At 48.5% G+C, this 18,798-nt stretch overlaps 1 protein-coding gene across 14 annotated transcripts; it reads left to right on the top strand.

Moving 5' to 3' along the window:
* The first annotated feature begins 295 nt into the window (after nucleotides 1-295).
* On the top strand, nucleotides 296-17,990 carry KLRG2 (killer cell lectin like receptor G2). Of its 14 annotated transcripts, none has more exons than XR_004321295.1 (6): nucleotides 296-3,817; nucleotides 7,222-7,323; nucleotides 7,689-7,837; nucleotides 13,111-13,619; nucleotides 15,229-15,332; nucleotides 15,742-15,774. XR_004321295.1 is itself a non-coding variant. In XM_032483465.1 (6 exons), the coding sequence occupies exons 1-6, from the start codon at nucleotides 3,055-3,057 to the stop codon at nucleotides 15,996-15,998; spliced, it is 1,218 nt and encodes a 405-aa protein (XP_032339356.1). In that variant the 5' UTR covers nucleotides 308-3,054; the 3' UTR covers nucleotides 15,999-17,990. The 14 variants fall into 14 exon arrangements, 8 of the variants coding, with proteins under 8 accessions (XP_032339362.1, XP_032339360.1, XP_032339359.1 ...); XR_004321296.1 differs by having other exon boundaries at nucleotides 299-3,817; nucleotides 13,253-13,619; XM_032483465.1 differs by lacking the exon at nucleotides 13,111-13,619 and adding an exon at nucleotides 15,955-17,990 and having other exon boundaries at nucleotides 308-3,817; nucleotides 15,742-15,797.
* Nucleotides 17,991-18,798: the final 808 nt, after the last annotated feature.

Genomic DNA, 18,798 nt, shown 5'->3' with positions numbered 1-18,798 from the left:
GGAATGCTACTAGAGGGCCCTCTGAAATCCACAGAATTTGAACGAGCAAGCTTTAGGAAGGACTGAAGTCAGAGAAACTCCAGGGACCTGAGGAAGGATCTATGGGTCTTCTTTCTAGAGAGCTGCCCCACTGGGAGTTGTGACAACTGACAACTCCCAGTTCCGGGTCTCTCAGATCAGCTGCCAAGTTCCTGTAAGGGAGAATCTGATTGGCCCCACTGAGTCAGCAGCAGGGAAGGGTCAGGGTAAGCTGTCCCCAGGGCCGGCAACCACCTGGCCCGCTGACTTGTATTGGTTTACTAGGGATGCTGTGACAAAGTACCACAAACCAAGTGTTTTAAACAACAGAAATGTATTGTCTCATGGTTCTGGAGGCTGGAAGTCCAAGATCATGGCATCATCAGGGGTGGATCTTTCTGAGGCTTTGAGAGAGGAATCTGTTCCAGGCCTCTCCCCTTGCTCTGGGGGTTTGCCAGCCATCTGTGGCCTCTCTTGGCTTGTAGACACATCACCCTGATCTCTGCCTTCATGTTCACAAGGCATTCTCCCTGTGTGCAGTGTCTGTGCCCAAATCTCCCTTTTTAATAAGGACACCAGTCATACTGGATTAGGGGCCCACCCTACTACAGTGTGACTTCATCTTAACTAATTACCTAATTCCAGATAAGGCCACATTCTAAGGCTCCAGAGGTTAGGAATTCAACCTGTGAATTTGGGGCCAGGCAGGATGAGGGGAAAAAACTCAACCCATAGCATAACTGTTATGGGCAAGGTCAGGTTCAAATTCAAGATGGAATTTAGATGCCCCTGGGTGCCTCTGAGTCCAGCACCCAGCTCAGGTTGGTGGCTGTGGCCAGGGGAGCCAGGCCTTGGCATGTCCCTCTTAGCATCAAGGATGTGTGTCTGAGAGTGACGCACACTGTGTTTTCTCTCGCTGACGCTTTCTGAGCCAAAACACCTGGAAGATAAGTGTTTGCTTTTATAAACTACGCATGTGATGATCATCATCCCAGGAGAAGATATTTAAGCAGGAAACTCCTCTCTCAGCTCCTGCCCACAGGGAAAACGGACAAGCAGCCCATCCCAACAGGGACAGCAGCTCCCTCTAAGAGGTGAAACAGAGATGGAAGAGACCTTCCCTTTATATTTTACATACTTTTTGAACAATTTTCATTTTTACAGTAATCTTTATTAGTCCTAAAAAATAACTTACAATATGCTATCTTTTTAAAAACTGAATTTTCATGTAAGAATATACATACATACCTTCTCTTTCAAGAAAGTGGAAACATTGCAGAAAAGGGTAAAGTTTCCTAGACTCTCCCCTCTGTGCACCGTCCCCCCCACAAAAAAATCTATAGCCGAATCCACTAGTGTTATCACTTTGGTGTGTATCTTTCCACATTTCTTTAAACACACTTCCAGGCATATATATGTCCCCACATTAAATATGTAGTCTGGGTTTGGAAGAAATTAAACATAAAATGTTTTCATATGGTGCTGAACTTTTTCTCTCAATTAAGTTTCCTTAGGGAGCATCCTTTCCAGTAGTTTAACTCACATCCTAAGATCCTTCTCCTCCACATCCTCCTTCCTTCCTCTCCCCCAGGAGTAACAGGTCTGTGGTTTTCCCAAATGCTGCTCCCAAGACCATCCAGCAAAAGTCTCTGGGGTAGAGTTGCCTGATGTGGCAAACGAAAATATAGGAGGTAGGTTAAATTTTAATTTCAGGCAACAAATTTTCAAATATAAGTGTATCCCACAGAGCACTTGAGATGTACTTACACTAAAAAAAAAAAAAAAAAAACCCATCTTTCCTTTATCTGAAATTCAGATTTCACTGAGTGGTCTGTATTTGATCTGCCAATCCTACCTCTGGGCACTTGTTAAAAATCAGCCTTATCCCATCTTGAGATTCAGTAGGTCTGGGCGGAGCTCATCAGGAATCTGTATTTTTTAAATGATAGTCAGTTAGTAGCTGACAAGAGAGAATTTAATGTAACCTTACTGTGTGGTGGATAATGTATAGCATATTAAACAAAGCATTATACAAAAGTAGTTCCATATAACTATTATGTGAGAGTTTTGTTTGGTAAGATTTTAAATCATGCTACTGTAATGTATGTGTTTGTTTCCCAGTGAAAGAAAGTGAACTATATAAAGAGTGAAAGAATATGTCAGTTACTATGGGTTTATACATAACTTTCGCAAAACAATTTCTACCTCTTCAGTGTAATTCCTATGTTTGGCAGCACCATCTACCTAAGTTCTGGTATATGTTTGAAAGTAACAGTTTTATTTTCTTTTAAATATTAAAAAAAATGATATTCAGACTACTAGCCACGCCTGGGAACCCTGTATTCCACGACACCAGGCTGGCGGGGGTCCAGGCTTTTCTCCCCATGAAACTACACATTTTCAAGCTTATCCATTCCTCAGTCTTTATTATGTTAGCCCAGTAGGAGTGAGGCCTCTAAAACAGATGTCCCTGGGACTTCTGCCTCGGGAGAGTGCTCTCAGGTGTGGCGGCCCTTCCTCCAGTACATTGTCAGAACAACCGGCTCTGCTTCTTTTCCTCCAGCCGCTCTATTTTCTTTGGACCCGCAGAATTTTCAGGTCCCAGGATTTCTACAGGCTTGGGCAACTGCTCTCTGACCAAGTAACTCTCAAACTCACCACAATAGCAAAGGGCTGGAGGGGAAATGGATGGGTCCAGGGACAAAAAAGAGAGAAGATTCTAGGCTCTGTTTTCCCCCTGACGCACCTGCTCCCAGCTTCGTCTTACTGGGTAACCCCTCGGCCAGACCCTTAGGCCCCAGTCTTTTCCCAGAGCCACGCTAACGTGAGGCTGGGCCCCTGAAGGGGCGTGGCCAACAGAACCGAGCTACAGCCAATCCCAGCGGGGTATTTGGTTGGGAGGTGGAAGGGGGTGTGGTGACAGAGAGGGGCGTGGCTCGACAACTTCAGCAACCCAGCTGGACCAATCCCGGGAGGGGAAGCTGACTCCCGACCTGGGGCCAGGTGCGCCCCGCTCTCGGCTGCTCTACGCGCCTGATGGAGGGCTCCCGGGCGGCGTCGGAGGGAGACCAAGCCCGGGCTGAGTTCCCAATGGAGCCCCTGGGAAGCGAGGACCCGGAGCTGAATCAGCCGCAAGTCCCCGCAGAGGAGCGACGGCCTGAGAGTTCCGAGAGCAGCCCGAGGCTGGCTCCGGTCGCGAAGGAGGTGGAGGACGAGGGCCAGGACCTGTCGGGGGAGAAGAAGCTGCCCTCGCCTCGCCCCGCACCCTTGCGGCCACCCAGCCTGGGCTACGGCGCCTTTCGCCGCCAGGCGTCAGTCGGCCCGGAGCCGCCGTCGCCGAGCCTCACCGCGGCCGAGCAGTCCCGGGACGGCGAGGCGCCGGGGTCCGAGCTGGTGCCCAAGGCCGCGTCAGGTGAGCCGGCGCCGGGCTCCTGGACTCCCGTGGAACTGCAGGTGGACGTGCGCGTGAAGCCCGTGGGCGCGGCCGGCGGCAGCCGAGCGCCCTCGCCGGCGCCCTCCACGCGCTTCCTCACGGTGCCGGTGCCCGAGTCCCCGGCCTTCTCCCGCCACACCTCTCCCGCGCTCCCGTTCCCGCGGCTGACCCCGTCCCCGGGCAGCACGTGGAGCCGTGGCGTGCCGCTGGCCGCAGCTGGGGCGGAGCGCGGCCTCGACGCCGAGGGGCGCGCCGAGTCTCCGGGCTCCCCGACGTGCCGCTGCCGCTGCAAGGAGGACGCCGCGCTGCTGCCCCGCGCTGAGATGGATCGCGACAAGAAGCTGCCCCGGGTCGTAAGACTCTTAGGTAAGCTGGGAGCCGCGCTTCTGGGTGTAGGTTGGCGCGACTGAGCCCCTCACTCCTTCACCCAGCGGTCGGCCACTGCGGGGGGCTAGGGGACCCAGACTACCATTCTGATGCCAGGTTTACGTAATTGTAATTCAAACTGTTGGCAGTAGACGAATAAAACGACAATTCTCCCTCTTCGACCCTCCAAGAACTTTCACATTCCCTCTTAGTGTACGCAGCATCTTTAAGAAACAGAAGTGGAAAAAATTCCAGGCGATCTTTCAGGATCACTTGACCGTGGCAGCGGCTCAGGCTGGAGCGCCACCTCCCGACTCCTGGCTTCGGCTAGCCGACCTCTCAGGCCTAGACTCCCCCTTTCCATCCACCATCTATCGAGGACCACTTGCCCCAAACACTCGTCCATTCAGCAACTACTTCCTGGGGGCCATGTGCTAGGTTGCATGGGGGCGGGGTTGTTGGTGGGGGGTGGCAGTTGGCAGGGAAGAAGAGCGAGCCTGAAAAAGATATAAACAAGCCTGGACAGGGAGCCAGAAGAGAGTGGTAGGTGAACTTGGGGGCATGGGAAAGCTTCCTGCAGCTAAACCTTGGAAGCTGAGTGGGAGTTGGGGTGGTAGCTCCCCTCATAGCTGGAGAACTGTTGGAAACAGCGACCAGGAGGGGCTAGAGTTCTGCCCAACAGACAAACTACCAAAAGGCTGGTCAGTTGAGAGGTTGGGCGGGCCAGCTAGACAGACCCCAGATTCCCATGGCCTCTATGCCAGGGGTCCTTAGACAAGGGTTCAAGGACTCAGATCATCAGGAACTTTTGCAGAGTTTTGTGTGAGCACATTTTCTGCATGACAGGTATATTTGCTTTCTGGTGCTGCTATAACAAATTGATATTAAGTTAGAGGCTTAAAATGACACTAATTTATTATCTTGCAGTTTTGTAAGTCTGAATTCTGATTTGGTCTCAATGGTCTAAAGTCCAGTTGTCAGGAGGGCCGTAATCCTCTCTGGGGACTCTGCGAAAGATTGTTTCCTTACCTTTTCTAGCTTCTAAGCACTAAGGATTTCCTTAGCTCATGGCCCTCTCTGTATTCAAAGCCAGCCAATGTTAGTCTGAATCCTCCCACTGCCATCTCTCTGACTCTTCGGTCCTACCTCCCTCTTCCATCTATAAGGACCCTTGTGATTACATTGGACCCTCCTATAAATCCAGGATAGTCTCCCCAGCTGAGGAGCAGAGGCCATCAGCAGAAGTAGGTTTCTGTGAAGGCGAGGACATAAGCAGGGCTCTCAGTGGCAGGAGGGCTGAGTCCTGGTGCCCAACTTTGTATTTGGAAGTTTGTATTCTATTTTTTAAGATGCCCCCCTCCCCAACCCTCTATAATTGAATAAATTGTTAAGTCTCGAAAAACCTGGCTCCGCCCCTGCAGTGGGATCTGACTAGGAGGAAACAGGTGGTGTTTCAGTTGTGGGGTGGGAGAGGCGGTCCGGGTGTAGAAACTGCGATGGGATGGGATGAGTGGTGGGCAAGCAAAGGATGTGACATCAGAGGTGTCAGTCCCAGATAAGAGAAGAAAATTGGGCTGATGCTAGAGAATGGGGCAGAAGGGAAGACGCTGAGGAGGAGGGAGTGTCTGTTATCAGTGTCATGTCACCAGTCTCTCGTGGAGGTGAAACCCCTTAGGAGCTGGACCTGGGTGAGTTTACCAGCACTGAGAGAAATTAGATTAAAGAGGAGAAGGTCCAGGACTGGGGGCAGGGAGCAGACGGGGGTTGACAGAGGATTTTAACTTCATCTGTACGTTCATTTCTTAACCACAAGAATATGTTTGTGTTACTTGTGTAATTAAGAACTTCATTTGAAAGGAATGGGTGGGACTTCTTTATGCCTAGAAGTTTTGGGAGGACAGATGACTGCCGGGGCCCATTTCCAAGGTCATCCTTGCAGCCCTCAGTGCCACAGGTGTACAAGACTTTTTTTTTTTTAATTTTTAAAAATGTATTCATGTATTTATTTTACAATATCACTTTTTAAATTGAAGTATAGTTGATGTACAGTTATATATACATACATATATACATATATATTCTTTCTCAGATTCTTTTCCATTAAAGGTTATTACAAGATATTGACTATAGCTCCCTGTGCTATATAGTAGGTCCCTGTTGTTTATCTATTTTATATGTAGTAGTATATATATGTTAATCCCAAACTCCTAATTTATGTCTCCCCTCACCCCCGCTTTCCCCTTGGTAACCATAAATTTGTTTTCTATATTTGTGAGTATATTTCTGTTTTGTAAATAAGTTCATTTGAATCATTTTTTTTTTTTAGATTTCACTGTACATGGTTTTTTAAATGGAATTAGTCTTTTCAAAATAATAGAATTACCTCTGCTGTTTCAGGCTTTGGCAAATATGATAATTGAGTTCTTAGGACCCTTACATTGATTATGTGCATTTCTGGTCCTCATCCCCAAGATCTGGGTGGATCTTGGGCCCCTGGAGGCAAGTTGTTGGCTCTGAGTGATTTCACACTCTGGGTCATGGCAGAGATCAAATCCTGAGTGCTTGGTTACTTCAGATGGGTATGTCTTTCTGGGTGGAAAGTTGCTTATAACTGTTGATGGCTGTGATTAAGCGTTTACTATGTTTTTCTCCAAGTTTTCTCCTCTGGCCTCCCCAGTTACTCCATCAACAAGGCAGGATGTGGCATCTGAATGTACTCTATCTCTGAGCCTTTGCGCCTCTCTTTCCACCTAGAGATCCTCCTGTGTCCCTTTGCCCTCTGTAGCCTCACTCCAGCCATCTGGTCCCCTGGGTCCTTGAGCAGCTGACAGCTCACATCTGTCTAGTGCTCTACAGCCTGCAAAGCACTCTCTGCATGATGCTTCATTAGTGGCTTCCAGTGACCGAGAGAGACAGAAGAGGCAGGTGTGATTCCAATGTGAAAATGGGAAAACACCAGGAACATTTGAGGGGTCCATGGAGTCAGGACTTGAACTTGAATTTGGGGGTCTGTCGAACTCCAGATCTGGCCCTTGTTCCTGTCTTGTGGGAATGTGACCTCTTGGCACCTTGGCTTGTCCCGTTATCTCTGCGGGTGCAGGGCCCTTGCTCCATCCTTGGTGCTGTTTGTGCCCTGCGTCTCATGCACGTCGGGTGTTCAGTAAATGGTTGTTAGTCAACTATTCTCTTTCTTGAAGAGAGTCTTATATCTTCTAGTTTATTTAAGAAGTAGAATATCTTCTAGCATTTTTCTCCCAAACTGACCTTCTGACCTAAATTGAGTGATTTATCCTGGTATTTTGGGCTGAGGGGGTGGGTGCAATGTTGGTGTAGGAGTCAGCATAGTCCTGAGTTGGGATGGTCTCCTAACCTCTGTCTCCTGGTTGTCCCTTCCCCGCCTGCAGGGCTGCCCATGTACCTGAGGTCCCTGCACTGGGCCCTGGCAGTCATGGCCGTGTTCCTGGCGGTGTCCACCGTGGCCGTCGTGGTCCTGGCCTCGAAAGTAGGTATGGCGCCTCCCCCTGGTCCCCTCTCCTCCCTACTCCTGCAGCACAATGTCTAGTTCTTCCAGCACCTTTGTGAGAATTAGAAAAAGACATCCCCACTGGGCAGATGCAGCAGGAAGACACAGGCTCATTGAGCAAAGGTGAGAGAGAAGAGCCTCTTCTGACAGGGGACAGCTACCCTGCCTGTGGTCTTGTGCACAAGCTGTCCAGCCCTCCCTGGGCCACCTGCCCTGCTTGCCCCACCAGTTCCATGTCTCCAGATTTGCTCCCTCAGCCAAGGCGGCAGGCAGATTTCAATTTTTTAACTTGCGTACCTTCAACTCTGTCCAGTTTACCCTATGGCTCCCTGGTGGTCTCTGTTCTAGCAGGGGCCAGGTGCCGGCCATGCCCCCAGGGCTGGATGTGGTCCGAGGGGCACTGCTACTACGTCTCCACCGAAGCTGAGGCCTGGGAGGCCAGCCGGGCCTTCTGCTCAGCCCACCATGCCACCCTCCCTCTGCTGAACCACACCCAGGTGAGGAGGGGGACAGGTGGGCAGGAGAGGGGCGTGGCTATCATTACACATTGCAGATTCCTAGCCCTGCAAGGAATCTCAAAGATCTAGTCCAACTCTACAGTACAGAAAAAGTCACCAAGGCCTGGAGAAATAAAGTGACTTTCAGGAGGACCAAAGTCAGGGCTCTAAGGTCTTCAGTTTACTCTGCATTCTAAGAACTGGAGGTAGAGCTGAGAAGGATGGAGCAGGGATGCTACTGTCCAGCCTGGTGGCCAACCAGTGAACAGTGAGCTCAGGAACCTGCCTGTGCTGGCTGGTCAATGGGGGAGACACCTTTGTCATCTCTGGGAGGAAATTTATGTGGACTGTATGGAAAAGATATTACATTTAGTAGGTATACTAGTCAGGTATTGCCATAATAATGCTGGGCAACAGATCGCTCCAAAAGTCAGTGACTTAAGACATTAAACATTTTTCTTGATTGTTGGTCTGTGGGAGGACTGTTGATGGGCTGATCTGGGCTGGGTTTGGCGGCACAGCTTAGCTTCTGGATGCAGATTGGCTAGGTTTAGCTTGAGCCTACTGGTTGGGTTTGTGTTTGCTCCATGAGTCTCTTGTTCTTCCTGAGAAAAACTCTTCATAAGCTGCCCATGGCATGTCTGCTAACATTCCATTGGCCAAAGCAAAGAACATGGCCAAGCCCAACATCAAAGGGACAGGGTAGTATACTCTGTCCTCAGGGATGTGACAATTTGCTGTGATAATCCAGTCAATGGGTTTGAAAATGGCTACAAAAAAGGACCTGTAAACCAGATCCAGAGGATTGGGGGTATAGCTCAGTGGTAGAGTGCATGCTTGGCGTACGTGGGGTCCTGGGTTTAATCCCCAGTGACTTCATTAAGAAAAAAAAAAAAAGCAGTTCTATCCCTTGCTTTAATTTTATTTAACTTAGGGCAGTTGCCAAGAATTTATATTAGCTGCCTGATAGGCATGAAAATGCAGCATTCCTTTGGTCATTGCTTTTGTAAAAATTTTTCGGACACCTGCAATTGGCACTGGGGATACAATGAAACCCCAGAACAGAACAGCTTCCACCTTCACATGACTAAGAACAGTGAGTGAGGCAGACATTAATCAAGAAACCACAGAAATAGATGTTTAATCACCATACTGATCTGTGCTTTGAAGGGAGGGTGCACAATGCTTTGAGTGTACATGACAAGAGGATGTGACCAAAAGTCAAGGTGGACGAGGCAGCATGGACCAGGAGAAAAAAAACCAGAAACCTAAAGTAAAGTGAAGAAGCTCAGGGAGTTGGCCAGACCGCCTCTTGGAGTCCTCTTTTTTCTGCCCCTCTCTGGACTGGTAGCGACCAGTCCGCAACACAGCTATTGTCCTGGAATTTCTTTTGCCTTCATTCTCCGTACGCATTTGCCTCTTTCCTGTGTGAGATCCCTTGTGTCCTAGAGACCGTGTCTTTTCCTGGTGAAGCACATCCTCTGTAAATTTCCTAGAAAAAAATTCTTGAGACCTTTCATATCTAAAGATACTTTTATTCTAACCTCTCATTCAATTGATAACTTGGCTTGGATAGAATTCTAAGAAATAGTTGTCCCCCAGAATTGTGCCGGTTTTGCTCCATTGCCTTCAAACTTTTAGTCTTGCCGTTAATAAGTCTCAGTCACTCTGATTCCCAATCCTCTGTATGTCCCTCCACCCCTACTCTGGAGAATTTCAGCATCTTCACCTTTGTTCTTACTCAGTGTTCAGAAATTTAACAATGATATTCCTTTGTGGATCTTTTTCTTCATTTTTACTTTTGCTGCCCTATGTGTAATTTTAAGAACATTTTTTGGTTCTTCAAGTGTTCCTTTTTTATGGTATCCTCTTCCTTGTTTCAAGGATGAAACATCTTCTCTTATCTCATTCTAAATATTAATTATAGTATTTTGGAAATTTTCTTCTGCTCCCTGCATTATCTCTATTTTTCTGCAAGTACTGTGCATTATTCTGTGCCTTTTCTTTTTGTTTTTCTTTTTTTGGTCTTTTTCATATTTAGAAATGTCCTTATATGTCTGGTGATCCTTAGCTGTGGTAATTAGGAGTAAGGCACTAGATAGCAGGCTGGAAGCTCTGTGTCGGGGGGTTGGGGTGAGTAGATGCATTGGGTCTTATTAGAGGCAGGCTTTGCAATAGGAAAATCAGGCAGGGACTCATCCAATTCCTTAGTGAACTAAACTATCAGCCTTGCAGGGGCAGTGGGGGAAGGAAGCAGAGGTTTCACCTCTAAGAATGTGATGCTTGATCTCTTCCTTTTAGTGTAAGTACCCTCAACCTCCAGTCAAACATGGAGCTCTGAATCCCCAAGTCCTGTGTGCTTTATCTCCCCAAAGAGTTCTGCTACCTGGCTGCACAGAGATGTGGATGATCTTAAAGGATGGGAAAGAGGTCCAACTGCTCCTTTTATATACTTTCAACCAGTCCTTTTTCCAGGCCCCTTTTCCTGTACCTTGGCCTTCAAAGAGACCTGTTGCCTCTAATATTTGAGCATTTGGGGGCTTCTCAATACAAACTAGCGCATTTCTCAGCTTCCTCCCACTCTACCCTTTCCTTGAAAAATCACTAAGCTTTCTGGGGTCTGGAAGCCAATTAAAGTTGTCTAGCTTCCAAAATTTTGCTAACATTATCTCCTTCCATTCTTATCAACCTTTTCTATTATCAGTTAAGGAAGTTCCCTTCTATTCTTATCTTACTAAGAGTTTTAAACATGAATGAGTCTAATTTCATTGGATACCTTTTTGGATACATTAAGATAGTAACATCTTTTTTTGTTTCTTCCTTTAATCTTGAGGTGAATCAGACTGATTTTTTAAAATTCTTGTCCTCTTGTGATAAGGCTTATTTAGCCATGATTTTTCCCTTCCCGAAATACTTCTGTATTTGACTTGATAATATTTTACTTAAGATTTTCACATGCGTGAAGTTTTATTTCCTACCCAGTCCTGAAATCAAAAGTATTCCACTTCACAAAACAGGGAATGCGGTTTCTGTCTTTTTCCTTTCTCTGGGAGAGTCTTCTGGAAGAGGATATAAAAATTTGCTGGAGAAAGTGTTTTACTGTGAACGTGGATTGTTTTATTTCCAAGGATAACATATATTTTTCAGAAAGCTTAGGGAAATGAAAAGGATGCAATGCAGATTGAAAAAAAAATCATTATCAGTGATTCCAATATGGTAGATATATATGCAAAGAAAAGATACTGAAAGGAAATAGATTAAGAGTGGTTACCCCTGGAGGCAGGATTATGAATGATTTTTTTCCTTCTGCTTCTTGAAAGCTTTTTTAAATCTTCTAAATGTTCTACAAAAAGTGTGTGCTAGGACTAGAGGGAAATGCTAGCAGAATCGTAGCCCATTAAAGCAAGAGATCAGTGTGTAACAGTTTCTGCCCGGCCCAACCTGGTTGCATCTGCAAAATGAAGACCAGCGGGAACCTGACAGTTCCCTAGAGAGTGTCTGGAACTGGGAAGGGGACCAAGCCGGATAGGAACTTAACAGCCCCTTTCCTAAGACAGACCCACTGAGCACAGCAAGTGTCATCAGAAGACTGGTGAAATAAAAGGTCCCTGCCCTCATTTGACAGGTCTAGGCCACAATGACCTCATACCTTGGCTGAACAAATGGCCTCCCCGTGGCTGAGGGTCCTTCAAGGAGGGAGATGGCCTGACTACCCAAACTGCAAATAAGCTTATGATAAAGATTTCTTTTAAAACTAAGCATACAGGATCAATCATTTATAACACAAGTATATATTCAGAAAATATGTCACAAAATTTAGATATGCTTTTTCCAAGAAGGAGCTTCCAAAAAGCCCCTTGCAGAAAGACCAAAGTGGAGATGTGGGGTCTCAGGCAATTAAAATCTGGAAAATGATGACTGTGGAGCCAGAAGTTCCTGGGGGCTCTGAGGTAGCGGTGGGGAAGAGCAGCGAAGGTCAGGCTGGATGGAGGCTGATAAGGGGGCTGGGCCTGCTGGCAAAGGCCAGGCTGCAAACCCCGGGGGCTTGCTGAGGAGCCAGTACACACATCTCATCCTCCCCAAGATGGTTTTGCTCATGGTTAGAGAAAAAGAGAGTTTCAGCTCCTCTGGTGCCATCAGTCATTAGATTCAAGCACCACTGGTTTAAGAACAGCTTTGTTTTGCAGGGTTGGGGGAGGAAGAAGCTTCCTGCAATGTACATATTGACTGTAAGCACATCCTGAGTGTACAAAGATGAAAATACAAATAAAGATATATCAGAGGACTCAAATTTATAGTATAAAACACTTAAATATTAAAGCAGAAGTGTATGGAGAAAGTAGAATGGTGGTTGCGGAGGGTGGGAGGGGAAGTGGGAGCTGTTTAATGGGGACAGAGTTTCAGTCGGGGAGGATGAAAAAGCTCTGGAGAGGAATGGGGGTGATGGTCACACAACAGTGCAAATGAACATAACGCCACTGAATTATACACTTAAAAATGGTTGAAATGGTAAATTTTCTGATACATATATTTTACTATGATTTTTTTAAAAAAAAACAAATGTATGAAAGCATAGAAAATAATTTACTTTAATTTTAAGATGTAAAATATGAGATTTCAAGTCAATTCTGCTCAGGATCTCATTCCCCACCTCCCGTAGCAGAAGCAAAATTGGAGAAGCACCAGCCAAAGGCAGCAGAGGCCCCAGATGTAGAAGTTTCTGAAAGTTACTTATTTCTCTAGACAATGATTTTCCCACACCATAATTTTTGCTAACAATGAGAACAGGTTAATGGAGTCTGAGTTGCAAGGGAAAAAAGGGACAGACTGGAGTGGGTGGGGCTGGGCAGGGATAGGCCATGGCTCAGGTCACCAGGAGGCCCCAGGTTAGGGGAGGGGGCCCAGCTGGCCTGAGGCTAGGACAGAGAGAAGGGCAGGGTCACCTTGGCAATGCCAAGCATCACATGAGGTCCCGTGTGTTGGGGGTGGGCACAAAGCTTTGCACACCACCCAGCAGACTGGAGATTACACGCCCCTGGCTTTATCCACATTATCTCAGGCCTCATTACAAACATCCCCCCCCATTTTACAGAGGACCACACAGAAACTCTGAAAGGTGGGTGACTTGCTTGGGGTCGGTGAGCATACAAGTCACAGTACTAGAATTTGAATATGGAGTCGGGGGCCTGTCCCCAAAGCTCTACTTTCCATAGTGATAACCCCCTTCTCAGCCTGGAGAGAAGCTTTGAGCTCTGGTGTGCCTTCCTGAACAGGCGGCTGATGGCTCCCAGGAGGACAGTGCTGGCCAGCAGGAGCCCCGGGTCTGCTGCAGCCACGGCAGCGAGATGCTTGGGTCTGCTCTGCCCGCTGACTCTCAGCTCCGAGCTAGCCCAGGTTCCTTCTCATCCCCTCCAGAGCTGCTGCTCAGCCTTGCCTGCAGGCCCCAGCCCACGGAGCCCAGCCAGAAAGGAAATAACCAGCCCAGGCGAGGCCACCTGTGCCTTAGCTGTCCTCACTGGCCCTTTCCACTTTCACATGCCGTCTGCACTGTGGGATTTCAGAAGGGGCCCTTCAGCCTGGAAGCTCCTTCTGGCGTCTTTTCCTAGTGGTTGACCAGCTGGTGCTCCCTTGAGGGGAGGATGGCCCTGCACTGATACTTCTGGGCGCAAGGTTGGCCTGACAGCCCATGTGTTCCCTGTGGCCCTTGCTGGTGATTGGCAGTGACACTTGGGAGCAGTTTTGTTCAGCTGGCCTACTATGTGCTGGATTCTAATGGTCATTGGTGAGTAAGTCAGGCCCCCGCTCCTCACCATGTTCACTGTCTGATTCAGGAAATTGACAAGGAAGCAAGCTAGTCAAATGCCACATCCCATGTTCTAAACTATGAAGGTTGTGGCGGCACAGGGGAGGGGATTGGTGTGATGTCCCTACAGGAAGTGACCGTTAAACTGAGACCTGAAGGCTGAATCGAGGTGGCCCCAAGGGGACGGGCAACACTCTGGAGCTTGCTTTCTAATCCCCAGGGTTAAATATCAAGCTTTCGTCTCTGTCGACGGAAACACTTACCTAGGGAAGAACTGAACATTCGTCACATTCATTTGTGCCAGGCCACCTCTCACCATCACCAAAGTGAATGTATGCTTCTTGGTGTTGTGAGCGCTGTGTGCTTGTTGGCGCAGTCTGCATTTTTCCACTTGGCATGATTGCGTGTTTATGCTCTCTTGCATAAGGACATCTTCTGTGTGCTTAATCCTTAACAGCACTGTAATTTTCCATGATGTTGACATCCCATCATTTGCCTAGTTATTTCCTGATGCTGAGTATTTGGGCAGTTTCCATTTTTTCTTTATAAATAGCACTGTGGTAATTTTGGGAAAGTTTATTTTCTCCCCTTTGTGTTCTTGGATTTCTTGCCCAAAGTGGAATTACCCATCCGAGTGACAGGAATGACGTGGCCGCTCTTGTGACGAAGCACAGCTTATGCTCCGGAGGCTGGGCTGGTGTGGACTGCGCCAGCCCCGCTGCCCCCACCCCGGCCAAGTCCCCGCATGAGGACTTGCAATATTGAAATATCTCTTTCCAGGTTGAAAATTTTCAAATACAGTTTTGGGTTTTTTTTGGCTTTAATTTGTTGCTAAAACAACATGACATTGAGGACAAATATTTAAAAGAGAAGAGTGTCTCTGATAGCTCTCTAACACACTAGTTTTGGTTTTTGCTATTCCTTGTGCGTTTCTGTCCATGTGCACACACACTTTTTCATTCTTACAGTCACGCCATAGCTTTTCCACTTCCTGGCACCCTTCATGTGCTGGAACTTTGCCCCCACGTTACTCCGTGGACTTCATACTTGCCCTTGTTTTTAATGGTCTTTACTGGGTGCAATCTAGTTTATGCTCTTGCTGGCTGTTGTACTGTTGACCATCTGCTCCCCGACCACCTCTGCAGCCTAATCGCCCCTAACTCTCGACTCCTGCCCCCTGAGGCTATTTGCTGTGGGTCACGCAGATGGGCTTTGTAGCCGCCTAGCTTTGCTCGGGTCCTTCACCCTCTTCCCCGGGCTTCCTCGCTTCTCTGTCCACTCAGTACCCACAGTGCGTTGCTCTTGGGGGTTGGCGATCTCATTCTCTCTCCCCGTGAGGGCTGAGATGGGCTCGCCCCCATTTCTGGTTCCCAGTCCTGAGCACGGTGCCTGGCAACCAGCAAGTATCAAATACAGCTTCCCAGTTCCTGGTGTTTGGGAGAGTTGGGCTGAATCGAGTTCTTCTCTGGCTTTGGGAGCTGGAAACATGCAGAAGCCTGGGGCATGGGGCATGGGTACGGGGGATGGAAGCCCCAGGTGAGCTGTACCAGTGTCCAGAGATGAATGACCAGCTACTTTTTGCCCTCAGGACTTCCTGAGCAGATACCCAGTCACCAACTACTCCTGGGTGGGGGCCCGACGAGGCCCCCAGGGCTGGCACTGGATCGATGGGAGCCCCCTGCCTCCCCAGCTGTGAGTGACTGTGGGCCTGGGGGGTGGCCTCCTCTGTCCCCAACACACTGCCATGGGCTCCCCAGTGTGACCAGAGTGACATTATAGCACCAAAGAGGGCTGGAGGCCTTCCCTGCCACCTGTCCTAAGGTTCAGCCCCTATCACCTTGCTTGAGTCCCCCAGGGCATTTACCCAAGCAGGATGGTCACCCTGTTCTACAGGTAAGGGCTGTGCTGATTAGAGAGGTTTGGCGGGTCACCAGTCACCACACAACTGACAGCTTGGGGTGCATCCTCATGATGCCTACCCCAGGGCTCTTTCCAGGCCTCCGGGCTCCATGCAGCAATCCCAGGGATACCCAGGCAGCAGGCACACAGGCTGGGAGGCCCTGTCATTCTGAGTGCCGCCCCTTCCTCTTGCCTTCCCCAGACTCCCGGAGAAAGACCAGGATGAGCCGGATCTCGACTGCGGGGGCCTGGAGAAAGGCAAGCTTGTGGCTTTGGACTGTTCCTCCCCCAGACCCTGGGTCTGTGCCAAGGGGACCAAGTGACCTGGGTTCCGCCCATCCTGAGCCTACTGGGGGCACACAGCCCCTGGGGGAGCCCAGGTTGAGAGCTGGAGCAGCCTCTTTCCTGGACCCAGGCCTCCAAGTCTCCCTGCTCTGCTCAGTGGCCCTGCCTCAGTGAACCAGGGACGGACTTCTGGCACAGGAAGAGCGCATCCGAGGAAAAGGGGACCTTCCACGCCCATTTCTTTCTCCAGCTGCTGAAGTGGATTTGTTTCGTGATCTTGAGTTTCCTTTTTGTTTTTAGCATCCTGAGCCTCAATTTCTCCCTCATTAAAAGGTCATTTCCCGTCCCCTCTCTTACCTGCTTAGTCCCGTGTCCACACCCTTTCAGTCACAGAGGAACAGAAAGGATTAACGGTCACAGGTGATTCCAACCCGGGTTCTCATTGACCCACGAAGACTGATGAAGTGGGTCTCCCATCTTGTGGCAAAAGGATTTGGCAGCGATAACATCGTTGCTATAAATGCCACTTCCAGGCGGCTGGGCACACTGACATCTGTGGAGGGCAGCACAGGAGGAGTGGCCGGCCCGGGGGAGAGAGGAAGGGGTTCCCGTCCCTGCCCCGGGAGCTGGCAGAGCCTAAGTTCTTTGCAGAGACTGGCACGTGGGGCTGGTGGGGCCTCCGACCAGCTGATGCCCAAGGCTGGGAAGATGCAGAGAGGACAGAGCCATCTGGGTGAAGCCTCCACAGACCTTGGGGTCCGAGTGAGGAAGGAAATCAGAAATGTGGGCAGCTCTTCCAATCACAACCATGGGGATGCCAGCCTGACGACTTCTGTGTTCAGGTTCAGTGAAGGGCCTTCAGGCGAGAGGGAGTGGCTGCAAGGTGGGGGGGAGGGTTTGTTTAGTCTCCAGCCGGGATAGACTTCTTCGAACTCAGTAGACTGCCTCTGGCTGATCCTGGTTCTGAGCAGCCGTCATGGGCAAACCCAGCTGTTCTTTCAAGGCAGACTGGGCATCCAGACTCCTCTCAAACAGAGAAACCTTTACCGGTCCATTTAAACTAAGAGCTTGCACAGGATATGTGGCTACCTGGGAGGGGCGGAGAGTCCTAAGAAAACACTTGATGAGCAACAAAAATCCTAGAAACACTTCGGTGTTTCTCATGGCTTTCTCCTTATTCCAGCTACAAATCAGCCCCAGAGTCTGATGACATGTTCCGTTTCAATTCACTTCAAAGCCTTTCTTGGTGAACATCCGAGTCTGGCGCATCGGGTTGGTTTAACATCAGCTTCAGGGCCAAGTACCACTGGCTTGGGGACCTCTGGGCAGGGTGCCAGTTAGAATCACCTGTGAAGCTTAAAAGACCCGGGTGCTCAGGGTGGGTGGTGTGGTGCTGGGGCCCGGAAATCTGAGAGTTTTTCAGCTTCTCTTGGTGAGGAAGGAGAGTAAGAGAGTGAACCTCGATCTATCACACTAGGAAGGAAGCTCCTAATTACTGTCCAAAGTTGGCAAACCAAGGGATAGTGGTGTCCACTTATTACTGAGAAATATGGAGACAAATACGAGAAGAAACAGTAATTTAAAGTGGTTACCTTGAAACTAATTGATGGTGACAGAAGTCTGGATAGTGGTTTTGGGAGGGGGGGAGTATTAACTGGGCAGGGGTACCAGGAAATATTCAAAGGTGCTGGAAATGGTCTAGATCTTGATCTGGGAGGGGTTGGGTGGATAAAGATGTAAAACTTCATCAAACTGTACACTTCAGGTTTAAAAACTTAAATGTTTGTCTCCAAGGAACAGGAATGAAGGACTGATGTTTTTCTTTTTAAAAGTATACATCCTTTAGTACTATTAACTTAAAATCATATTCACTTAAAAAAAAAAGTGTCCATGTACTACTTTGATAAAAAGATAAATTAGATTTCTTTAAAGGTCCACAAGATCCTGCTGTGCAGCCTGGCTTGAGTACTAGCCTCAGAAAATATTCCTGTGTCTGCCCTTCCTTACAGCCTGCAATTATTCCTTTCACTGAGGTACTTTTTCACAAGTTTCAGCCTCACTTCACCTTCACAGCATGTCTTTCCCTTTCAACTAAATGGAAGCTGGAAAAGTTACACGGCAGGTTGGTCAGCATGGAATTCCTCTGAGTAATTTTCCAAGTCTCTTTTCCCACCAGGCACTGCCAACCGCTATTGTTTGAAATCCACACTAATAATGTTGCCACCAGCACTGGCTTGTTTCACGGAGCTTTGGAGACCAGCCTCTGCCGTAGGTCAGAGCAGCTCATAGCAGCCTCCAGGGTGCAGCGACAGACACCCCACTTGTGGAAGAGTCGCCTACGTTGAGCACACACAACGCATCCTCCCTGATGCCCTGAGATTCTGGTTCAGTGGGTTGAGGGTAGGGTAGCAGCCCCCAAGTCAAGTTTTTACCAGCCTTCCTGGTGATACTGATGCACGAGGTCCAGAAACCACATTCTGAGAAACACTAGCTAAAAGAGTCCATACTGCCACACAGAGAAAAAAAAAAGTCTATATTTTAAATCAACTTTATTAAGATATAATTTGCACAGAAGAAATTCACCCATCTCAAGAGTGCCTTTTGACACCCGTGTAACTACTGCCCATCAAGATGTAGAGAAGTTCCTACACTCCAGAAATTTCCCTCTTGTCCCTCTGTGGTCAATGCTCTCTCCTCCCTGACCTCCAGCCCCAGGCAAATCTGCGTTCTGTGCCTATAGATTAAGCGTAGCTTGTTCTAGGATTTCACATAAAAGAACAGTCCATTACATCCTCTCTTGTGTCTGCTTCTTTAGCTTAGCACAAGGTTTTAAAGGCTTGTTCAGGTTGCTGCACGTATCAGTAGCTCCTCTTTGTAGGGACTGATCACAGTCTGTTTATCTTCTCTCCAGGTGTGATAGTATCGTTGTCTCCAGTTTTTTGCTATTACGAATACAAAGCTATGGACACCCCAA

The sequence above is a fragment of the Camelus ferus genome, chromosome 7, assembly GCF_009834535.1.
Source record: "Camelus ferus isolate YT-003-E chromosome 7, BCGSAC_Cfer_1.0, whole genome shotgun sequence".
Taxonomy (NCBI): domain Eukaryota; kingdom Metazoa; phylum Chordata; class Mammalia; order Artiodactyla; family Camelidae; genus Camelus; species Camelus ferus.
This window is presented reverse-complemented; position numbering and strand designations above follow the sequence as displayed.

Excerpts from the sequence above, each read along its gene's own strand:
- KLRG2 (XM_032483463.1), top strand. The coding sequence starts at position 3,055 with ATGGAGGGCTCCCGGGCGGCGTCGGAGGGAGACCAAGCCCGGGCTGAG. Across the intron at positions 3,818-7,221 it reads CCGGGTCGTAAGACTCTTAG|GGCTGCCCATGTACCTGAGG; the intron begins GTAAGCTGGGAG and ends CCCCGCCTGCAG. Across the intron at positions 7,324-7,688 it reads GGTCCTGGCCTCGAAAGTAG|CAGGGGCCAGGTGCCGGCCA; the intron begins GTATGGCGCCTC and ends TCTCTGTTCTAG.